Source organism: Athene cunicularia (genome assembly GCF_003259725.1).
Source record: "Athene cunicularia isolate RWA chromosome Z unlocalized genomic scaffold, athCun1 chrZ_part1, whole genome shotgun sequence".
Taxonomy (NCBI): domain Eukaryota; kingdom Metazoa; phylum Chordata; class Aves; order Strigiformes; family Strigidae; genus Athene; species Athene cunicularia.
The window spans coordinates 2,381,152-2,404,082 of record NW_020799142.1 but is presented as its reverse complement, the minus strand read 5'-3'; the positions used below and the strand labels follow the sequence as shown (position 1 = coordinate 2,404,082).

The 22,931-nt window shown below is 35.9% G+C and overlaps 1 protein-coding gene across 2 annotated transcripts in view; it reads right to left on the bottom strand.

Moving 5' to 3' along the window:
* The window catches only part of MAN2A1 (mannosidase alpha class 2A member 1), a 134,771-nt gene that overhangs the window by 80,126 nt on the left and 31,714 nt on the right, over positions 1-22,931 (bottom strand). For both annotated transcript variants that reach the window (XM_026866000.1, XM_026866001.1), the window contains exons 4-8: positions 15,488-15,659; positions 13,678-13,805; positions 10,369-10,542; positions 7,781-7,967; positions 2,244-2,421 (exon numbers count right to left, since the gene is read on the bottom strand). In XM_026866000.1, the coding sequence (XP_026721801.1) occupies positions 2,244-2,421; positions 7,781-7,967; positions 10,369-10,542; positions 13,678-13,805; positions 15,488-15,659 (839 nt within the window). The remainder of the gene's footprint in view (positions 1-2,243; positions 2,422-7,780; positions 7,968-10,368; positions 10,543-13,677; positions 13,806-15,487; positions 15,660-22,931) is intronic.

The window sequence follows — 22,931 nt, the reverse complement described above, 5'->3', positions numbered from 1 at the left end:
ACAGAATGAAGGAGAAAAAGCAAACAAAAAAAATCAACGGATGAAAAGAAATTTGGTATAGGTTACATCATGCTGAGTTACATCAAAAGAAGAAAACCTCACCAGAGAAACCAGCAAAGTTGAAAAAAATTTATTCTAACATTGGATGAGTGGAAACAGTGAAAAAACCTGGTAGACTCTTCTATTGGCATATAAAAAGTCTCAGCTTAATTTATACATGGTAGGTGTGAAGGAGATCTCCAAACAGGAGACTAAACTTCCTGAGACCAAAAGATATCTATTACAGTACTCTATCACGTACTTTTAGGACCATAAAATAGTTCCTGGTGCGAGAATCTCAATGCTAACAGACATATCCACTAGATAAACATCTCAAATTTGTCTGAAAGGGTCAATCTTTTATAAGATCAAAAAGGCAGAGTATGCAGTACCTTGTGTAAGTAGTAATATCCTTAACATCTCAGCACTTTAGTAAGAAATGTGAACTCTTCCTTTACATAATCTCGGGCTAAGTCTAGGCTTTTAGGAAGCTGAGCATGGCCTGTAAATTGCCTGTGGAGTTACAGTCCATTAGGGAAAGTGCAACAGAGTGTGAAAGTTCTCTACCTAAGCTTGTATTTCCAAGCACAAATGACATCAGGTTAAAAAAAAATGCCAAACAACCTAACAAACAAAACCCAAAAAACAAATAAGGGGATGGGGGTGGGAAGTGGGGGGTGGCAGGGAAGAAATCTAAAACCCAACTACATAAATAAAATTAAAAAGAAACACTCTGGTGCCAGCAGTGCTCCAGCTGAGCAAAGCACCCGAGGTATGAAGTGGATTAATCATATATTGCTTATCTTTTTGTCTGGGTATTAAGAACCAGAAAAAGGATGGATACTTCTGTAAGGACTTCAAGGGATGGTGTGATTCCCAAGGCATTAAGACAGGTGGGCAAGCCAGGGCTAATGAAGTAGACTCTTAAGAGTCCTTGACAATGGGCCGAGCAGAACCTTTCAGATAAGGATCTTTGAGATGCCACTGGACAGAAGTCGTCCTTGAAGAATGACATCAGAGCTAGAGCCTTCAGTTTTCCTCCTAGAGAAAAAAATCATCCAGACCAGGATAGTAGAAATGAAGACCTGCAAACTATACCCATTTTTGAGGAGAGTAAATCTGGTGATAGCAGAAAGCTTGTAATTTAGAAGATGGGCTTTAAATTTAAACAGAGCATTCTCCAAGTTTATCTCCCTCCACTAAGATACAGCACGGATTCACATACATCATGTCACCCACATCCCACAGGAAATATGCAAAATCCAGCTCTCAGAGAAGCTGTCTTCCTAAGACATTATCTGCATAACACAAATCCAGAAGTCAGCAGGAAGAACTAACACACCACTACTTAACTCTGCAATTAGAGGAACGTGAGGTGGTCTCAGAAAAGGTGAAGAAAAAAAGGTGCACAAACAAAACATGGGTTTCAAAAGCCTAAATGTGAAAGCAGCAATAGTGTACTCTCATGTGATACTCAAAAAAACCAAGGTTGTGTTCCCTTCTTTCTTATTCCCATGAAGAAAGATGATGAAAAGGTGCCTGAATACAAAGAACATCTATAGTACATGAAGTCTCCAAAGTACTAAGTTTACACATTAGAATGTATTAATGTGCATATTAACACTCAAACATAACGATTGAAGTGATATCTCATCCAATAACTGTGCTAGTATATTCAGTCCTTTTGTAGCCAGGTCTATCTCTTAAGATTTTAATGTATTCAACAAAATGTGCTAGCAATGGCACCTCTTAGGATTTTTTGTTTGTTTCTTTTGGGACATAAAACCAAGAGGACTCAAGCACAGCAAAAAAATTCACTCAAATTTCTAATAAGAAAATACAACAGTTTTAAATAAGAAAGCCTGCAAGCCTTAAATAACAATGCCTGAAGCCTGTGAAAACAAAAGTACTATGAAAACAATTAAACTTAATAGCTGTTCTCTAAAATAATTTAGTTTGGATACTATTTATAGTTTTCAAGCAGGTGTTATTAATAACAAAGTTTCCATTTTGGAGAGGAGGTGGCAAAGGTAAAAAATATGTAATCTGCCAAGACAAACCAGTCTGTTGTTAGAATATATAAAGCTCCACAGTTTAAAAAAAAAAAAAACAACAACAAAAACCTACAACTTTTTTCCACGTAGAATCTCAAGATTCCAAGAAATACTGTTTTCTCCACAAACCAGAGAAAGTGTTGCATTTACCTTCACATGCCACTCAGGCTGAGAGTTCATATAATCAAAGAGCTTCTGATAATTCTGGTACTGCTGATCCCATTCTGAGCTCTCAGCATAACGGAAATCATCCCCTAGTGGAGCCAACAGAACTTTAGTACGGAAAAGCTTTGACTTCTTTCTGTATTGATCTAAAATCATCCAAGCCCTTGAGGGAGAAAAAAAGAAAGCAATTTAGAAAACAGAAGAATAAGGGTCAGCATTTGATGAAACAATTCTTGTTGTGCATTAGGCTGACCCTAAACAAGACAAGACATAGAAAACTCTATCTCATTTTGCAACAAAAAAGCTGGATGCAATCCCCCACAGTGGGACATATCACATTCAACCTACTATTGTTGCAAACATTATGCTAAATAATTTCTGCTAATAAGCTTATCAAGGTCCATCTCAAACAGTAGTGCAGCCTTCATCAATTTGTTCCTATGCTTAAACTAACCTTCAGTTTAAATTATGTTTACCTGCTTTATATTTAGCTAAGAATCATAATCCTCTCCAGCCCTTATTTACAATAATAAGTAAGCTCTTCTCATCCCCTCTGGTAATTCCCTTGGATACTTTGCTTCTTATCTTCATGTCCTTGACAGAAAAGCTGTCTACAAATTAAACTTTGAGGAGCTCCAGACTTGGAAAAAAAAAAATTCTGGAGGAATTTAACTACTGATAGTCACTGTTCCCCCTTCAGCCAGCTTCTTGCTGTCTAAGAGACAGCCCTCTTAAGCTTTAAGCACATGTCTTGAAAAATTAAACACACTGATTTTCTGCTTTTGACCTTTAAAAAAACCCCAAACAAAATACTCAAACATACAAACACAGAAAAAATGCAGTAAAATTATTCTTTGGCACTTAGTAACTCTTTGGCAGGTAAAATACGAGTTTTGTCATTAAGCAGCAATATATTAAAAGCTACAAGTTGGATGTCTGTGTTACTGGAAAGGTCTATTTCCTTCCCTCTCCCAATCACAATCACTATCGAAATCTTCAGATGCTGATCCTATCTAATTAAAATTATGGAAATAAATTTAGTAGGGAGCATGAATCATAGTAACATATTTAAGAAAACATGAATATAAATTACAAAGTTATAAATAAGAAATAGCAGCAAGTTCCAGATTCTAGTGAGCTTTTTGTTTCCACAAGAATTTTTGATAGATGGCCTACTGAAATCTACATTCAACTCATAATCTTGAAGGTCTGTTCTACAAAAATCCATGTGAGAACTGAATCTAGTCCAGTATATTTGAAACCCATATTTCTTTGACCATCAAGTCAGTGTTTATTTATGAGATTATAAAAGTATTGAGTGAACATGAGGTCTGACTGTATATAGGAGGGAGAAAGGTTGCACAACAGTATCTTTAGTTAAGGATCTATGTAATTCTGCTGAGACTAGAATAGACTCAAGTAGCAGCTACCCCCACTTCTCTGTCTATAGTTTGATTATACATCAGATTACCAAGTATTTATGCTTGAATCAATGTTTTCTGTAACTTTCAACAGGTTGCCAATTTAAACAGAGAGACTTCCTTTCCACACAACCAACGGAACAATTGGCATAACACAAGACTTTGCAATTCTATATTCTAAGAAGCCAGCCTAACACAGCTTTTCCACATACAGCCTATGGTTGGAATAAATTTTTGGTTTAATACAATCAAAAGTTCTGGGAATTGTACACAAGACACATTTCGTACTTCTCAATATTCACAGCAACCCTAATTGAACAAGAAGAAAAAGAAGTTGGCAACACTTAAGTACATCAACATTGTCAGTACCGCCCCAAGAACATTTTCCGTCTTTCTTTGGGAAGCTTTAAGATTGCCACTGAATGCTTAAGACCTTTCACAAATGAAGAAAACCCCTTCATACTGCAAATGTGTTCTTTTAATGCAAAAATTCCAAGTACTTGGCTAAAACATATCAAAACAATTAATGTTGCTGGTTTTGCGCCTTCCTATGTCAAAGGAGGAGGAGCAATAGCCACTTAAGACTCTGTGGGAATCACAAGAAATTTTGCAGAAGCTATAGCAAGTCCTGTGTGACAGTTTTGACAGTGGTCATGGCTTCACAGTCCCTACTACTTCAGACCATACAGCACATGAAGCATTAGGGATTCACTCTTTGCACAATTATCTCAACTAAAAAACAAAACCATTTGGTGGGTTGGTAATTTTCTATTCTGGTAAATTTGTGGAGCAGATGGCTAAGCAGACAGGATGAGTACTTTCTATGAGAGTGATCTCAGATTCACAGATTCTTGAGGTCAGCAATCACAAATGTTAACCACCAGTGTCACATCAGCAATGTAAATCTGAATGCCAGTTGCATGTTTTGCAATGTGACCAACCATAAAGCTCAAGGATAAAATTGGGCTCTTGAACAGCAGGAGCTGAAGGGCAGAGTCCATTTTCTACTCTGAAGCATATAACTTGCAGTACAGACAACAACACAACTCATTCCCAATCAAGGAACAAAAAACAACAGCTGGTTTTTCTTGCTAGTGTGAAAAGCTAGAATTTCAGCATTAGAACATATGGATAAGGATGCAGCTGCAAAACAGGGCAAGTGCAACAGCAATCTTTATAAGCTAAGCTGTTACGAACTGTAATTTAAAAAGTACAGGCTTTGAATTAGGCTGCTGTTTCATTTCTTCCTATCAAATCACAACTAAAGAGTAAGGCAATGATAAATCCAACAGCTACTAGTCTTAAATTTTCAATTCAATATCTCTTCAGTATATATGTATGGCTGTAATAGTATTGAAATCAAAACCAACAGTCCCAGCTGAGTATTCAAGATATGTGTTTTACTAATTCTGTTGGCAGCTTTAGCACTGAAGAAAGGTCAGTAATTTAAACCTTTGTTCTAAATTAATCAAGAGTGTATCAAAGACATTTTTCAGATCCATGTGGTGCAGATCTGTATTGTTCTAGTCTTAAAAAACAAAGCAATCAGAAATGAGAGATTGATTAATTAGTGCACTACAAACCTTTAACCTTGGAAAGCTTATGATGTAAAGATAGGTTTTCTAATTACTTCTCAATCTTGTACATCTCCTAGTCATAACTGTAAAACTTGTACTGTTATGGAGGTCAGATCAAAGAAGTTTTTAGTTGCCTACAATATTCCAACTTTTCATAAAATATGAGTAGTGTTTTTAGCATTCCACACCAAAACACTACTTCCTATGTTTTAGTGGATTTATTTGAAACTACAATCTCAAAGTATGGTTCCAGTGTTCCTTCCAGTGTTCCAAATGTAAGTCATGCAGGTTCACAACCCGTTTGACTTTTCGCTTATTAGGTATGATCTACTATACTGATGTTTCAGGTCCTATTAGACACCAAAACTGCTTTTAGCTGCCAAAAGCTGATGCAAAAGATTAAATTTCCCTCTACAAATACCTGAAAGGAGGTTGCGGAGAGCTGGGGATGAGTCTCTTTAACTGAGTAACAAGTGACAGGACAAGAGGTAATGGCTTCAAGTTACGACAGGGAAGGTTTAGACTGGATATTAGGCAGCATTTCTTTCCAGAAGGGGTTGTTAGGTGTTGGAATGGGCTGCCCAGGGAGGTGGTGGAGTCCCCATCCCTGGAGGTGTTTAAGAGTCGGTTGACATAGCACTGAGGGATATGGTGTAGTTGGGAACTGTTAGGTTAACGGTTGGACTGGATGATACTCAAGGTCTTTTCCAACCTAGATGATTCTGTGAAGTTTCAAAGACCATACTGAGATGATGATCTCTGACTTGATCATACTTTTATTACATACCTACCCTAATTCTTTTATTGTTTGATTTCATATGACATGGTGAAAGAACCATTTTTTTTACAAGGTCTAATTTCGATTGTTATGCAAAGGTTATATCTTGAAGTGCAGAGATATGATTAAGTACCTAAAGGGGGCCAACAAGAAAGCTGGAGAGGGACATTTTACAAGGGTATGTAGTGATAGGACAAAGGGTAACAGTTTTAAACTGAAAGAGGGTACATTTATATTACATATAAAGAAGCAACTCTTTACTGTAGGGTGGTAAGACACTGGAACAGGTTGCCTGGAGAGGTTGTGGATGCCCCCTCCCTGGAAGTGTTCAAGGCCAGGGTGGTGGGGCTCTGAGCAACCTGATCTAGTGGAAGGTGTCCCTGCCTATGGCCGGGGGTTGGAACTAGGTCCAACACTAACCATTCTATTATTTTTTGAGTTCTAATTAAAACCCAAAATCCTAAAAAGCATTCCAAGCAGGGTCTCTTCATTACATTTAGAGCCAATATGTTCCAGATATTTGTTAAACAAGCTGTTACTCTTCTACAAACACTCATCTCAGCTAATGGGATACATACTGAAGACTTCTTTTACAACTCTGATTTAAAGACGTATGAGCTTCCCTTCACATCTGATAAGCACTGCACGTGTCATAATGATTCTTCTTAATAGAATAGCTTATGCTCTTAGCTAATACTCTGCTTTTCTCCTGTCATGTACAGCTTTAATTTTTCTACTTTTAAAGAAAATAACTTCTTCGTATCATTCCAATTTCTACCTTAAAATATGACAATTGTGATATATTCTGTTTTATTTTGGTTCTATCTTTGATGAAATTTTGTAACTTTGTAAATTTTACTGACAAAGTGTTTGGGATATTTGGCAAAATTCATAGTCAGAAAAAGGACATGTAGACAATCAGAAAAAGGACATGCAGACAATCACTGGATCATCATCACTAAGACTAGAACCTAAAAGTCACTCTGCTATCCTTAATACATTTGTTACACTCAGCAGCAATTTGCAACAATTGTAAACACCTACCTAAATTTCAAACTCTTGAGCCTGGGGATTGTTTGAAGGCCTGAAAATAGTAACAGGACTGTAGAGTATAATATTTTTCTGGAAAAACCTTTAGCAGTTCTATTCTCTCTTTTTTCCTCCGCCCTTCTCCCAGAATTGAAAAGTAGTTTTGTAAAACTGTAAACTTGGTTCCTACCCATGGCACTGCAAACTGTTGTTTCTATTTGAAAAATAAAATTGATGCTAATATGATTTCTGTCTCCAAGACACAGGACTCCGTTTAAAATGTCCACTTCAGGAAAACTAGGCCACAGATTGCCAAGTTTTGCAAGGATATCCTATGGAACATATCTCACCATTTGCCGTTACAGCACACTACAACATGTTGTTCCTGAAGACTTCTGCTGGCAGGAGACAGATGACTGTCTACACATAAAATTTGCGAAAAACACAGTAAACCAGTAATATGACTCATGTATCATGAACAGAAAAGAAAAAAATCTAATACACCTTCCTTAATTATAACTTGTCTTCAAATTTCACTGCCAATTATGTTCTGAATATATGAACAAACACTAGGTTAAGTAATAGGTATTATTTTCCCAAGACAAGTTTATTTTAAAAACTATATTACTTCACCAAACTATGCTATATATAAACTTTGACCAGCATGTTACTTTTTTTTTAAAACTTATTACCTTTCAGAATATGTAAAAACTGTACCTGTGTTGAACATTTCCAGCATGAATAGCTTCTGGTGGAACTCTCCATGGACAGCTTACTCTTCCTCCAGGAAGACGTTTGAAATCAAACTGGCAGCAGATTTTTGGATCTGGACCACAAGTATGAGGAACATCATAGCTATAGAAAGGCATCATATGACAAAGGATATCTGTACTGGATCCCAAATCTGGAATTAAATACATAGAGCACACCACTAAATCAATTCCATGTTCTTAATCCAAAAATTGTATCAAAAACATCAGATCAAGACAATTTCTTGCTTTGAATATCCATATCTGGAGTCTAACTTTGTATGTACCTTACATATAGAGTCTAAAGGCAGAGATACAACCGAGACTGGAATGTTGCAATCAGGCACCAGTTGATTAAGAAAGATAGGAACAAAATATCAGGGTTTTTTTACTCAGATAAATCTCATTATTTCTGGAATTTTAGATGTGAACAAAACAGATCTTTTATACTTCAAGTGAATCAAAAACAAAACCAAAAACAAACAAACAAACAAACAAAAAAACAACAACAAAAAACATAACCAACAAGAAAACCTAAACCAAAGCAAAATCAAAACTCAACCACCCTGCTGTCATTACCTCATTAGAAAAACACCTGAATTGGTTAGCCTTAGCAATATCTTAATTTCTTGAACACATAACTTCAATACATTAAGAGTCTACATACTTGTATATAGATTCTGTGTGCTTTTACATAAATTACATATAATTCCATGCACTTCTGAGACCATCTTTGCTATCCTAACTTTTTAATCTGGTCAGCCCATCCCCTAAAGTTTAACCCACCAGGAGCAGAGATCGACACACATTTTCTCCAGCCTCAAAAGGTCTTTCAAAATTTACCTTTAAAGAGAGCCTTAAGTTCTCACAGAACTTTCGAGAACCTTGGGTTTACTTTCTGCTGAAACCCCTAAATGCTAATTACCTCTTTCCAGCACTAACAAATTGTAATTTCATGCGGAAAAAAAGGTATGAGTGCTGTATTATAGATGTGCCACAGAACCTGGCTCCCAAGTATGTGAAAAATACATATGAAAATACTCTTTAAAACCTTAACAGCATAAGTCTTCACAGTTTCAATCCAGACCTTTTGTTCAAAAACTCCTATTTTACTACCACTTCCTTATAACTAAAAGGCAATATTCCACAAATAGATGCACTTACTTTTCAACTACAGGAGTTCTCTATCTCATGTACATCTACACATTATGCCATCTACACATCTACACATGATCACATCTATATATTATGCCATGTGAATGTGCAGTGATCTTTGATAAGCGATCTGTTTTGAAAAGCCTTCTTTTGAAGCCCAAACACTAGACCATATCGTACATGTGATTCACATATGCAACTATTTAGGAAAAAGGCCCAACAATTAAGCATTCTGTACAATGAGTGGCATACACCAACATTCAAAGAACAATTTCTGACATGTTCATATCTGACAAGCTCTTTCACAGTAGTATGTTTTCCTCAAGTCAAGCTTACTGTGCAGCAGATTGCTTTCTCTGAAAACCCTCCTTCCTATAATTTCTGATTAAAACATAGAGGAACTAAAAAGCTTCAAAATTACCACCACACTGAATTATAGGTACTAAATACATTTGTTTGACCCTATATTGATAAAGCAGTGGCATATTACATTACTTTAAACAAAAGAAAGACCAAAACCTCAACTACATGCATTCATCATACACCTTATTGGCATGCTGGTACAGTACAAAGCAAAGCAAAATAATCATAAAGATACCTTAATTTACAGAGACATCAGTTTGATAATGTATAATCACTACATTATTGAAGAAGAATTTCATACTCTATACTGTATAAATAATCTCAAAAAAGCAATTGTATTTATTCTAAGAGTAAGGTTTTAGATGAGAATTTCATTGCAATTAAAATGGTGAAATGCTTTTAATCCACTTTTCTGACTAAAGATAACCTATAAATTTCAAGTCCACAAAAGCTACTCTAACTAATGACAGTAATTTGTCACACCAGCTGGTTGCTTGAAAGTTTCTTCCATAGTAAGAATGCAAAAAAACAGACTGAAATAAACATTCACTTTTTACTTCCTCCCTTCCAGCCAAAAGACACATTCCTTCTCCACTTTATTTTCACATAGTAGGAGTAAGAGGAGGAAAACTAAGTGAGAAAAGGAAAAAAAAAACACTCCACCCCATTTACTTTTTTTATAAATATTTGAAGCAATGTGGGAGAAGGGAAATAAGAGGAAGTAAAAGCACAAATGTAAGTGAAGAAACAGGAAGATGAGAGGAACAATGGCAATAATACAGTTTTTATACTTAACCCCTTCCCTAACACACAGGTACTCACATTCCCTTTCTGTCATTTTAAAAAAATGACAAAATCCCCCAAATTTAACCTAAATGAAAGACTTGAACAGAACTGCAAGTCTGAAGTTTTCAAGTCAAGACTAATTTCTCTAAATAACCTCTCCTGTAACAATTTCCATAGTATTTATTCAACTTCTCCTCACATTTTACCTGTGTAAATTAACAAAACAAATTGACATCAAGGAAAAACACATACCCCAGTTCTGCCTCCAAAAAAATTCGAGTGTCTTCTGCGTTGCAAAATGTTTTTTAACTGAGTAATGCACTCTCTGTATAAGCATATTGGAAAATCCTGCACGTTTCAGAAGGTAGGCCATTGTTGGTGAATGCCCAAAAGGATCGACTGCCCAACCAGACTTTGGTTTCACTCCTGTTGACAAAAGAAAAAAGTAAAAAAGGAAGAAAGTTTTAACTCAAAGAAAGCTATACCAATATAATTCAAATCACATCACTAAATATAAAATTTCCAAGAAAATAAATTAAAATACACAACTGAGTATTATACTTCCTGCAGAACACTCCCTGGAATTCACAAACTAGAATTAAACAGATAGTCAATTAACAACAACAACAACAAAAAAATAGAATTAGGGGCAAGGCATTCTTACTACATAAAACCTCAGAGATTAGTACTCTACATTGATACACTATTTCAACTGTGTATCAAAAATCTTTACATGGAATCATAATGAAATAAATCTCTTTTTCCACTTTAAGTAGTTCACAGATGTTGCATTTAAAAAGAAAAGCTGAAAAAAAATGAACAGATGGAGATGGATTGATGTCATAGATTGCTGAAGTTTCACTGTTATTTAAATAATGTTAACCTTTGCTGGCTTTAAAACTAACTTTTCTTTTGAATTATTTGGTTGATAATCATTAGAATCATGCTGATTAATACTGTCTTTTCACTGAAATTCATACTAGCAAATAAAGAAGCTGTATCTAACTCTTGTTTAACTGATTCTTCAACACAGTTCCTTAGGCACATTTTTTGTCTGACAAAAAAAAAAAAAACAAAAACAACAAAACAGTAGGGAATACATTATCCTTTTATTAGGCTTTCTCTCTCTGTCATCCCTTAGTCATGCTACACTCATGGAAACTGTAATCTAAGGTAAAACAGTGACATGGTTTGAATATCTGATCCAGCATACCTCCTCCTCTCTTCCTCTGTTTTTCCACTGACCTCAATGTTTGCACAGATGTTCTCCGCACAACTTCTCCTCATAACTCTCACAACTCCTACCAGGTTCCCCTTCTTAAATATGTTATTGCAGAGGTACAGATAATTGGCCTGACCTTGGTGCAAAGCGGGGTCTGGCTCAGAATCAGGGGAGCTTCAAGAAGCTTCTCACAGGGGCCACTGGTGTAGCCCCCTCCCCTGCTACCAAAAAATGCCAACCACTCATTCAAACCAGGACATTCCACTCTTCACCTCTGTGAAGCACGTAATTAAGAAATTACATTAAAGCCCATGTTCACTACACAAGCCAATACAACATCAACACACTAACAAGAAACTAACTAAACAAAAAAAACTTCCCCCCACTGAAAAAAAATATTATAACAAGACCAAATCACAATACACAATATCCACCCCTCGTCCCTCCAACACACAAAAAAACCCTTCCCCACAGCTGTAACAGAAATTCCAAAGATCATTACTCCAGTGGATTTTAGTCGTGTTTTGCCTATAACCACTCCTAATTACTATCCCTACTAGCACACCTTCCTCTGCCCCACATTGGGCACCAAAAAGGACTGTCACAGTTTGAGTTCAGAGGGCAACTGAGCACCACACAACTGCTCACTCTCCCCTTCCCCCACAGCCCTGGGAAAGGGAAAACAAGCAAAGATGCCACTCACTTGCCCCTTCCCCCCAGCACTGGGAAGGAGGAAAGCAAAAGACATAGGAAACTGAGATAAGGACAGGGAGGGATGATATCCATTATTGGCACAGGCAATAGAAAGGTTCATTAGGGGGAGCAAGAAAGAACATAAAATTTAATACAGACACTAACAACCACAACACTTAACTGACTGAATAGGACCGTGAGAAGCATTGCAACATCTTGAAAACACCTTCCCCCATCCCTCCCTTCCTCCCTGGCGCAGCTTTGCTCCCAGTATCTCTACCTCCTTGGTAGATGTAGCACAAGGGGCAGAGAATGGGGGGGTGAAGTCAGTCCTGACACTTCTTCCACATCAGGGGGTGATGTGGAACTTCTGGAAATCCTCCCCTGTTCCAGCTCAGTCCCCCTCTCATAGGATACAGTCCTCCACAAACTAACTCTGACATGAGTCACTCCCACAGGTGTGTGGGTCACCCCCACGTGTTGTAATCCCCCCAGCTCTGAACTACAAAGTGGGGCCTTCTTCCCATGGGGTCCTGGCCTTCTTCAGGCGCAGTCACCTGAGTTGGTGCTGGGCCCCCCGCGGGCCATAAATCGGTATGTGCTCCACCACAGACCTCCATGGGCAGCAGCAGGGGGTGGCCCAGACATCTCACTATGGGATACAGAGGGTCTCTGCTCTGGTACATCTCCCCCACTTCCTCCTCCATTCTTCCACTGTGTTTGCACAGATATTCTCCTCACAGCTCCCATAACTCCTACCAGGTTCCCCTTCTTAAACACATTATCACAGAGGTGCAGCTACCTGGCCCAGCCTTGGTCAGAGGTGGGTCTAACTTGGAGCCAGGAAGCTTTGAGGCACTTCTCACAGGGTCCCACTGGTGTAGCCACCTCTCCCACTACCAAAACCCTCCACCACTCACTCAAACCAGGACACATACTGAAACAGCTTTTCAAAATCATTTCAGTTAATTGCATAAATGATAACCTACTGTGCAAATTTTTTACATAAAAAGGTTATCTCTTCTTATAGAATGAAACAAAACCTCCTAAAGCTATCAAAACAGTTCAAGTCAGTGTTACTGCAGTCAGTAATTCCTAAAACTGCCAAATGCAAATGAGAGGCTTTTTAATATGAACAATTCTAACAGTACAATGGGTTTAGGTTTTATAACTACTACTAAATTTCATATTTACTTTTTATGAAAGCCTTACATAAGAGTAACTAATGAATATACAGTCTACTGAATAGATCCAATGACATGAAATATATCTTTTAAGTCCTTTGTTATGATTTTCAGAAGACAGAAATGACAATTGGAACTGTTTGTGATACCAGACACATGTGATCTACAATTCAGCATGATTTAGTGTTATACTTTGTTATGCTAAAATCATAAGCACATCTTTCACTGATCAAGACAGCATTATGACATAAAATTGTTTAAATACACTTCATTCAGGAACTTCAATCTGCAAACGGTAACTGCAAATACTAGACTCAAAGCTGTATTTTCCACTAAGTGATCTGATTGAATGATCCAGGAAAGCAGAGTAAAGAGAACCTTCTGTGCACCTCAAATATAAAAAAGCATTTCCTAATTGACCTCCTGTATTAACACAAATACATTTTAGATCAAGCTACATACCAAGGTTCTTTTCTAGCCATTGATGTCCTTCTATCATTTGGTCAATTAAAGAAAAATAATGAGGCGAGGCTTCATCAGGCATGACCCATCCTCCTGTTACTATTTCAAATTGTCCATCTTTTATTAACCTGAAAAATATGTAAATTGTGTTCAGAATCTTGCATATAAAAATACACTATCAAAAATCAATTTTAGAATACCCAATAGGCATTTATCAGGGATACAATGACAAAATCTGAATTCCTTGTTCAACTTCCACCACTGGACTACATTTCAGTCAAACAGGGAAAGAATAAATAGATGAACAGTGAAATTTTTAACATCTCTGTGCAATAAATACTACCAGTTCTACTGCATGTGCCATAATATTTCTTTTTTTTTTTAATTGGGAAGAAAGCTATTTCCTGCATAATTACCAAAAAAAAAGTGTATGTGCCACAGTACGAAGGTCAATTGAGCGAGGTGCTAGACGTTCCACATTTCAAGCACTACTATTTCCCCATCTTTGATCTACTGGGTTTTTTTATTGCTTTAGAGAGCTGACAGAGCTTCAAAGTTTATTGTATTTATAAAGGCTTCAGATCATCTCACTCATTAAAATGCCTTCTTGAAACGGATCACAGGATGATCCACTCTCTCAGTTAAGATGTCAATGAACATAATAATCATGCTTCCAGCATCAAGTGTTCCCTACAGTTAAAAAAATGTAACTTCAGTCTTACATTGTATGCTAGCATATATATGTTTAAGGAATTCAAGAAAGAAATAGAGTAAAATTATCAAAACTTAGTCACATTATAGATAATATCCATAACAGTAATGAAAAACATACAGCAAAAATAATCTCCACTGCAGCTTCTGTAAGTCTTACAGCAGTTTAACCAATACCTTATTCTGCTGAAGAAAGGACACAGTTCCCTAGTGATTATCACTTACTGTTTACTGTGTTCCAAGGGATCTCTTTAATCTCAGAAAATAACAGATGTTCTATAATACTCATGCATTGTATATAAGTTTTTAAATAAATAGTTTTCTCTATAATTTCCATCATTACCCAACCTTTGCAGCTGTGAGGCTCTTGTAGCCTTAACTCATACTGCAACCTGTGCATCCTGAAGGGGGTCATGAGGAAGGCATCACAGAGATGAGCTAAGAACTGTTGCATCCTGTCTCAAAGCAAAATAAAAAAACCCAGAACAAAACAAATCCCTTCTTTGAAAACTCCAAACTAGATCCTTACTTCAGGTTTATCTAAAGCAGCACACTTTCTTGTCTCAGTGTCTAGGCAAATCTTTTACTTCTGTAAAAAGTTTTGACTTGCAATTTTAAAAGGAACTAATACGAGCAAGAGCATACAGTATGTACTAATTTACCATTTAAGCAGCTACATATTTATAAAAATAGGTGTATTTAAAACTAAAAAATCCCATTTTATAATTGTTAACTGAAGAGAAAATTACCATATATAAATAGCTAATATGAAATACTATTTTTATTCCATTGCCAATACTTCAATGTGACTTGAAATAAAGGTTATAATCACAATTCCATTACAACTTGAATGACATCTTCATGGAAACTTTTAATCAAGTTTTTCAGCAACTCAGTAATTTGGCTTCACTTCTCTAAATGGATTTTCATTTTGTAATTGGAAAAAGAACAAACCAAGCCAACAAAAAACAAAAGAACTTGAGTAGTCAATTTTTCTAGCAATTCTGCATTCAAATGTAATCTCAAGATTATAATGTACTCAAACACACAGTCTCAGAACATGCCACATGGAAGATAAGAAATATTTCAGTGTTCAAACCTTTTAACAGCATCCTTTTTTTGGCTATCTATTCCATCCCACCATTTTGAAAAGTAAGAAATCTCAGACCATATAAATTTCCTTCGGTTGTCTTCTTGCAGTTTTATAACCATGTTATTTAAGATATGCTGTGTCTGATCTCTGAAATAATCTTCAAAAGTCTTCAGCCAACCTAAGAAAAAGAAAATATGAAATTTAAGTCTTAAAGACCTGTATTCTTCACCCTCCCTACAAAACATTAGGTGAATCGTTTTCTTAAAAAAGGTGAACTTTATATGCTGTGGACCGTTTGAAATGATAAACTCTCCAGTCGTTTCTTTTTACAAAGCTTAGATGTTTTATTTTCTTAACATATGGAATATTAGGCTTTCTACTTTCATCAATAGAAACAGATTTTTTAAATGGTGATTTTTTTTTTTTTAAATTTAAGCACAAGTGGTTGAAAAATAAAATTAACATATCCGCAAACTGATCTTCCTTGAAAAATTCCACTAGGTTTCCTTATCTCTCACATTAGGAGGACTGTAGCATCTACTAACAGATCATCTTCCCAGCCCAAAGCTTATTCCCAAAGCACATATCCCCAACACCCCCTAATCCTTCCCTCAATAACTTATATCCTCTTCCAAGTCATGAAGCACTCCACCACCCTCTTTTATGTAAAACAACTGAACAAAAATCCTTACTAGCAGCATCTTACACCTACAGCTTGAGGAGAAAATTAAAAGCCACTAATGGTATCCCACAGACCTTGAAAAGAAATGTAAAGAAATGGGGGCAAACAAAGCAGCAGTAAGCCCTGCAACATGTTCAGCTTCATTTATGAATGAGGGGTTTGTAAGTAATGATTGAGAAAAGAAACATGATGTACCTGCATTCCTCATTAGAAAAGATACCAGTGAGAGAGACTAAAGGGAAAAAACAACTTTAATCACATATGCAGACCTCACAGTGCAGAGCCTTCTATGAAATTCTTTAACCTCTTCCTAAAACCTTGCATAAAGTATGTGCATCTTCCTTCACAGAACCTGGAAGGGATATGTTCTTTCTCAAACTAGAACTTGAAAAAAGAAGCAGGTAAGCCTGTCTACTTAATACACAAGTGGCATATTCCTACTCTTCATACCAGTTCCTGTCACGTATGACCATTTTAATTCAAGTGCTTCCAACAGACCCAGCAGTTGAGTTTAAAGAAGTATTACATACAACAGAGCAACTACTGAAGACTGCAAGTGATGTTACAAATTGGTCCTATAGCACGCATCCACATTTTAAGAGTTTGTGAAAGCTTCCATACAATGTAAGGATTGTGCTCCAGACAAATATGATGATAGTGATTCCACTCTGATTTACCAGTTCTGTTGTTCAACAGAGGCACTGCCATTCTAGCACAATGCCAGTCTGCTTATAAAAAGATATAGGATTAGGCTGTTCAGGAATGAGGTAATATTGTTTCAAGGCAGTTATATAAATGCAGAAAATTTTACCAATAAAAAAATAATTTTTAAGTCTACTTAAAAAAACACTTTATTATTGAATAGAGTCTGAAGATTGACTCAGAAAGACTACATTATACTTTAAGGATGGAAAATAAATTACTTTCATCTTATGTAGAACTGCAGAGCTGATGTAATTTGACAATATGCATATTCTTTTCCAGTTCACATCAAACTGTTAATTGTATTTCAAATAAAGAATCTTGTAATTAGGAATAACCAGTAGACATGCACACTCTTACTTTGGTTGCACTGCTTACAGGTTGAACTCTCACTTTCTAAAGGTCAAATTTTAATAAAGTATTCAGAAACAAAATACCACAGATGTAAAAAAACCTCCTTTTTTTACTTTGCAAATGAGAAAATAAAACTATAATACTCCAGAGGAAATGTGCTGGCTCATTATCTTTTTTTTTTTTAAACAGATATTTAGCATCTAGAAGAATCATCACATCCAATATAAGTTCTGCACAGATAGAACACTAGGGTCTAATCTAATCTGTCTTGAAGGGGAAAAATACATTTTGTCAAGACAGTTAATATGAAGGCTTAAAATGTAAACAGTTTCTTGAGAGGCGTGGAAACAGCTTAATACAAAGAAGTTGACAGTAATTTATTATTACATGATAGTTCTGTGAAGATTAAGAAAAGCAATGAATAAGATGAATTTATTTTCTTTTTGCACTGTTTTTAATCAACATTTGTTGTGATCTCTGCCTATTTTAGTAGGTTTTGTTTTTTTTTTTAAATGGAAGCTTTCACTCAAAGAATTAAGATCACATAATCAATTATTCTTTTCCAATGCTCATTTACTTTTCCACAAATCAAAAGTACTTTACTGATACTTACATGAAAAGATCCACATGTAGCAGACTATATATTTAGAGCTTTTTATCTGGAATTTCTTCTGCATGAGACAATATCATGCTAGCACAAAATTAACAGAGTATCAACTAAAACCATCCTATGTTTTTCCTGTTCTATTTCAGCATATTTTTATATTGCAGCAATAAAAGCAAACTTACACTGAATTAGTTCTCTTAAACATTCTTTAAAAACCAACCTAAAGAAGCACAGAACTAAATGACAAAGCAGCATTACACTATGATGTAAGTAGGAAGAACATTGTTATGATTAGAGGTTGGGTGGTTTTTTTAATATACCCAGTTTATTAAGCTACAGAGGAAGGGTATAACACGGTTAACACACTGAGCTTAACAAACTTCAGGAAGCCCTAGGATGTTGTGGTAAGGCATTAGCTGTTTTTTTTCTATCTGCTAAGCCACAGGAATGCAACGTTCAGATCACAGCTAACCCTTGCAGGAGGTTAACCTTCGTGGGAAAGAAAGCACAAACACCAATATGGTGGATGCTATCTGTTCGATTTATTAACTGTGCAATTGCTTTATATATACCTTTCTGTACCTCACGAGATCTTTAGTTCCCTGTTTTTCCCGTACATCGCGAGATCTTCCGAGCGCCTCCCCCTACACTAGGAAATATTTAGAAGTATTCACAGAACTAGTTACAAGCCACCAGAAAGTCCTCTGACATTTAATTACCATGCATCTGGCATCTTGCTCTTAAATTTTTTTTATTTCTGAATAGAATATTTTCAGTTGGAACGGACCTACAACAATCATCTAGTCCAGCTTCCTGACCAGTTCAGGGCTGACCAAAAGTTAAAAGTATCTTAGGAAGGGCATTATCCAAATGCCTTAAACACTGACCAGTGTGGCACATCAACCATCTCTCCAGGAAGCCTGTTCCAGTGTTTGACCACCCTCTCAGTAAAGAAATGCTTCCTAGAGTCCAGATTGAACCTCCCCACACACATCATATCACTGGCTCCCAGGGAGAGGAGATTAGCACCTCCCTCTCTACTTTCCCTCCTCAGGAAGCTGCAGAGAGCAGTGAGGTTGCCCCTCAGCCTCCTTTTCTCCAAACTAAACCAGCCCAAAGTCCTCAGACATGTTCGCACAGTATATGCCTTTCAGTCTTTCCACCAGATTTCTGGCCCTCCTTCAGATGCATTCAAGGACCTTCACATCCTTAAATTGTGGGGCCCAGAACTGTACACAGCACCCAAGGTGAGACTGCATCAATGTTGAATACAGAGGGATAATCACCTTTCTGGACCAGCTGCCTACACTGTGTTGGATGCACCCCAGGATGCAGAGGTTTGACCTTCTGGTTGCCAGGGCACATGGCTGATTGATGTCAACCAGCACCCCCAGATCCCTGTCTTCAGGGCTGCTCTCCAGCCACTCCTCTCCCAATTTATACTTGTGTTAACTCCATCACTGGTGCAAAATCTGGCATTTGCTCTTGTTAAATTTCATGCCACTGACAGCTCAACGCCATGACTTACAGAGATTGTCCAATTTTACACAAAGCCATAAAGATTAAAAAATTATCAAAACCTGAACAGAACAATGAATAAATTAATTTACAGTTGCTAGCTATAAATCTACTACTAAAGACTACCATATTAATTATATTTTCCATCTCGGTCGCTAATATCATGTAAAAATCTGGCACAACTCAAGTTCATTCTAGTGCTTACCCACAAACTAAGAATTTGTTCGGAAGCTGAAAGAAAAGGTTTACCATTGTATTTGAATCAAGAAACTTTCAATACAAATACAATTTATACATGCAGAAAGTATAATCGTTAAAAAAGCTGCAATTACCAATACTAAATATACTACTGTCAGCAAAATAACACTTGTTGGTTTAAATCTACATAAGGACCTTAGTCAATATAAAAATGTGAACAAGAGAAAAAATAGTATCTTTAATGTCATTATGCTAATCTTGACTTAATAAGTATTCAGGATGTTGCCAGCTACCTTCATTTTCTGCCAGCACGTATAATATCCATAGAGGGTACACACTGTTAAGCTGCTTGCCCTTTGATCACCTCACTCATCTTTGTCCTCAAAAAGTGTGGAAACTTGATGTCCTTCCATCCCACTGAGATTCATCATCATCATGCAGTTGTCCATTTTTTCACCCTTTTCTCCTACTCTGTTAACGTAAAATTTCTTGGGTTGACAGCAACTAAGAATCATGTCCAAATGTTAATGCAATCCCTTGCTATGCAAAAAATCCTGAAGCATTTCAGTAACTGATTTACCACTATTCCTGTCTATGTTTTCCAGTCCAATTTCTTCTTGAAGGTCTCTCAGCTCCTTCCACTAGAGAAAAGTATTCTTAAGACACACTTGTAGAAATACTGGCAAAGTTTCAGGACAAAATCAGAACAGAGGTTGACAAATTAGCATTATTCAAAAACGTAAAAGCTTTTTACAATTTGATCATGACAAGAATCACAAATCCACTTTGAAAACATTAAATCATTACTAGCAAGAGTATTTTACCACTGCTTACATGTATCTAGAAGGCTGTTGGGATTTTTTTTTACATATGTATTTCATCTTTTGGTTTAAAATGGACTGATGAATGAAAACAAACAAACAAAAAAATCCCCTTTTAATTGCTTACTACAAGTCACCTTCCAATGTTTAAGAGAAAATATGTCCTTAAAAAAATTTCTAGTTTGTCACAAAACTTGTTTTAATTAAGAGGCGGATCTAGTGAATGTCTGGAATATTATCCAGTGTTGAAGGCAGTTTGCCCCTTTTTGAAAGCAGTTTGCATCTCTGATTTACTTTATAGTAGATCATAATTTATTTCACTGAGTCTAAACTTCACACATCAATGCTGCTCCTTGCAACCTAAGAAATTTGAGTAATTATTAATTTTACCACATAATTAAATAAAACCAGTGACTTTCAGCTAGCATTTACAGCTTTCCAGAAAATAAAAGCAATTTCCTGTCAACAAAATTAGTGGAACTACAGTTCTTGGATTTTTAAAAATGTACACCTGAGTTACTAAAATACTTAGTAATTTTTTTTACAATTATGCTTAATTCTCCGCTAACTAGTTCCTGGAAGAAGACACAAATAACTGTTTTGATAGCTCAGAAAGTAAAACAAATCATAAGCTGAAAGAAAATGTTTTAGTTCTTAATTATATCCATGCTCCACATAATATGTGATGCTGCAACAGTTTAAAACAATTTTAAAAAAAATTAATGGACATGTAGACCTTATCAGTGCTTTGGAGAACTTAAGCAAGGTGTATGTGTTTAACTGATCATACACACACACACACACACACACACTACTGACAATAATGCAAATACTAGAAATAAATCCAAAAGCTAAGTTTTAACTTACATTTTAGTAAGTATGATTACACATGGAAAGAATTTAGCATTAGGTACTTCATAGCTTCAGCAATAAAAAAATCCCTTAAGGTACAGAATATACACAATTTTTTAATTTAAAAACCTTGCATCATCATTCTGTGATGTCAAAACTAAATAGAGCAAATATACAAGTTAATATTTTCACGTCTGACATAAAACTTCAGTGATAATTTCACCAAAAAGAAGTATCTTTTCAAAAAGTTGAAAGGTTCATTGGTCAAGGCTGTGAAAGAAAAACTGAAGAAACATTATGTCTCAGGTAAGGCTATTTAAAATTAAAAGCAGTCTAAGATTGCTTTTCATTTTTCTGTTTGCCATAGGAGAAACCAGAATAAGACAGAGTGCTAACCGGAGCATTCCTGTGTTGAAGCATTTATTCTGATTCAGAAGATGAGCCCCTTGTTCACCAAAAATATTCTCTGAAATAAAGTTATTTGGGTAGAAGCAGAGACACTGATATTAAAAAGGTACAACAGTGTATTTGCTTTTCCAATGGCATACTTTAAACTTGTAAAATGTCTCTGCTCAATGGATCACAAGAATCATTTATCACATTTAATTTCATAAGCATAGCTAAAAACTAAAATGATTACACATTCATTAAAAGTGAAGTCTGTCATGAACCATGAGGTACTTCAAAAATTGTAAGTAGACTTCTTTTGTGTTAGGCTTATGAAATGAAAGGTCTATTTCTGCTCTGTACAAATCAAATCTAAAATGGAAAGAAAATTTCTACTGGTAAGAACTAAAAGTGTGATCACTGTAACAGTACTGCCAATTTTGAATGGAACTTCCCTGATTTTTTTTTTTTCTTCCCCAAACGAAGGAAAAAGAAAAGACTGTCTGACTAGAAGTTTCCTACCACTTCATATGCAACCACAGAAATACTGAAAAGTAAGCCAGGAATAAAATTCAGATTTCTGTAATTCAGTATGTCAAGAAAAACTTGTGAGCTACCCACTTTCCAATTCTATTCCTAGAGATCATCTTCCTCTAAAACCAAAAAATTAGGTGTTCACTATTCAATGTATATTTTACACTCTTTACATAGCCTTCATTTTTCTTTTTTCAGAAAAGACTCTATACTGTTGCTGTTTACAAAAAGCAAAACAAGTTCTAGACAAACAGTGGTGATTTATGGTTTTTTTAATCTTCCTAATAAAATACAACATGAACATGGTAATCAGTGAACTTTCAATTTGCAGTCTGAAACTTTTAAAGGTAAAGCTTTCAGATGTCATTCAACCAGCATTTTTTCTTTTCTGCTTCAGCTTTATACTAACCTGTTTCTTGTATTTTGGTGGGTCAGACAACAGTCTAAAGAATCTGTGTTCCAAACATGTCAGGAAAACTAAGTAGTCACCTGAAAACCATATCTAGATACAATTAACAGAAAACAAACGTGAAATGCCATGGTGTGTTAAAAGCATAAAATTTTTATGTTTTTCTTTTGTCTCAACACTGCAGTTAACTTTATAGAGCTATATGGACTTCCTCCTGAGAAATGGAGACAGTCTTAAATAATAAAGAGTTTAACGTGAGTGGCTAGTAAGGTGAAATTACAAATGTTATAGCTAATTAATTGTTAAAAGTTAGTATTTAGACCTGACATGCCTGCATATATACTTTCAAATAAATTTTTACTTAGATAGAAGTTGGGGGGGGGGGG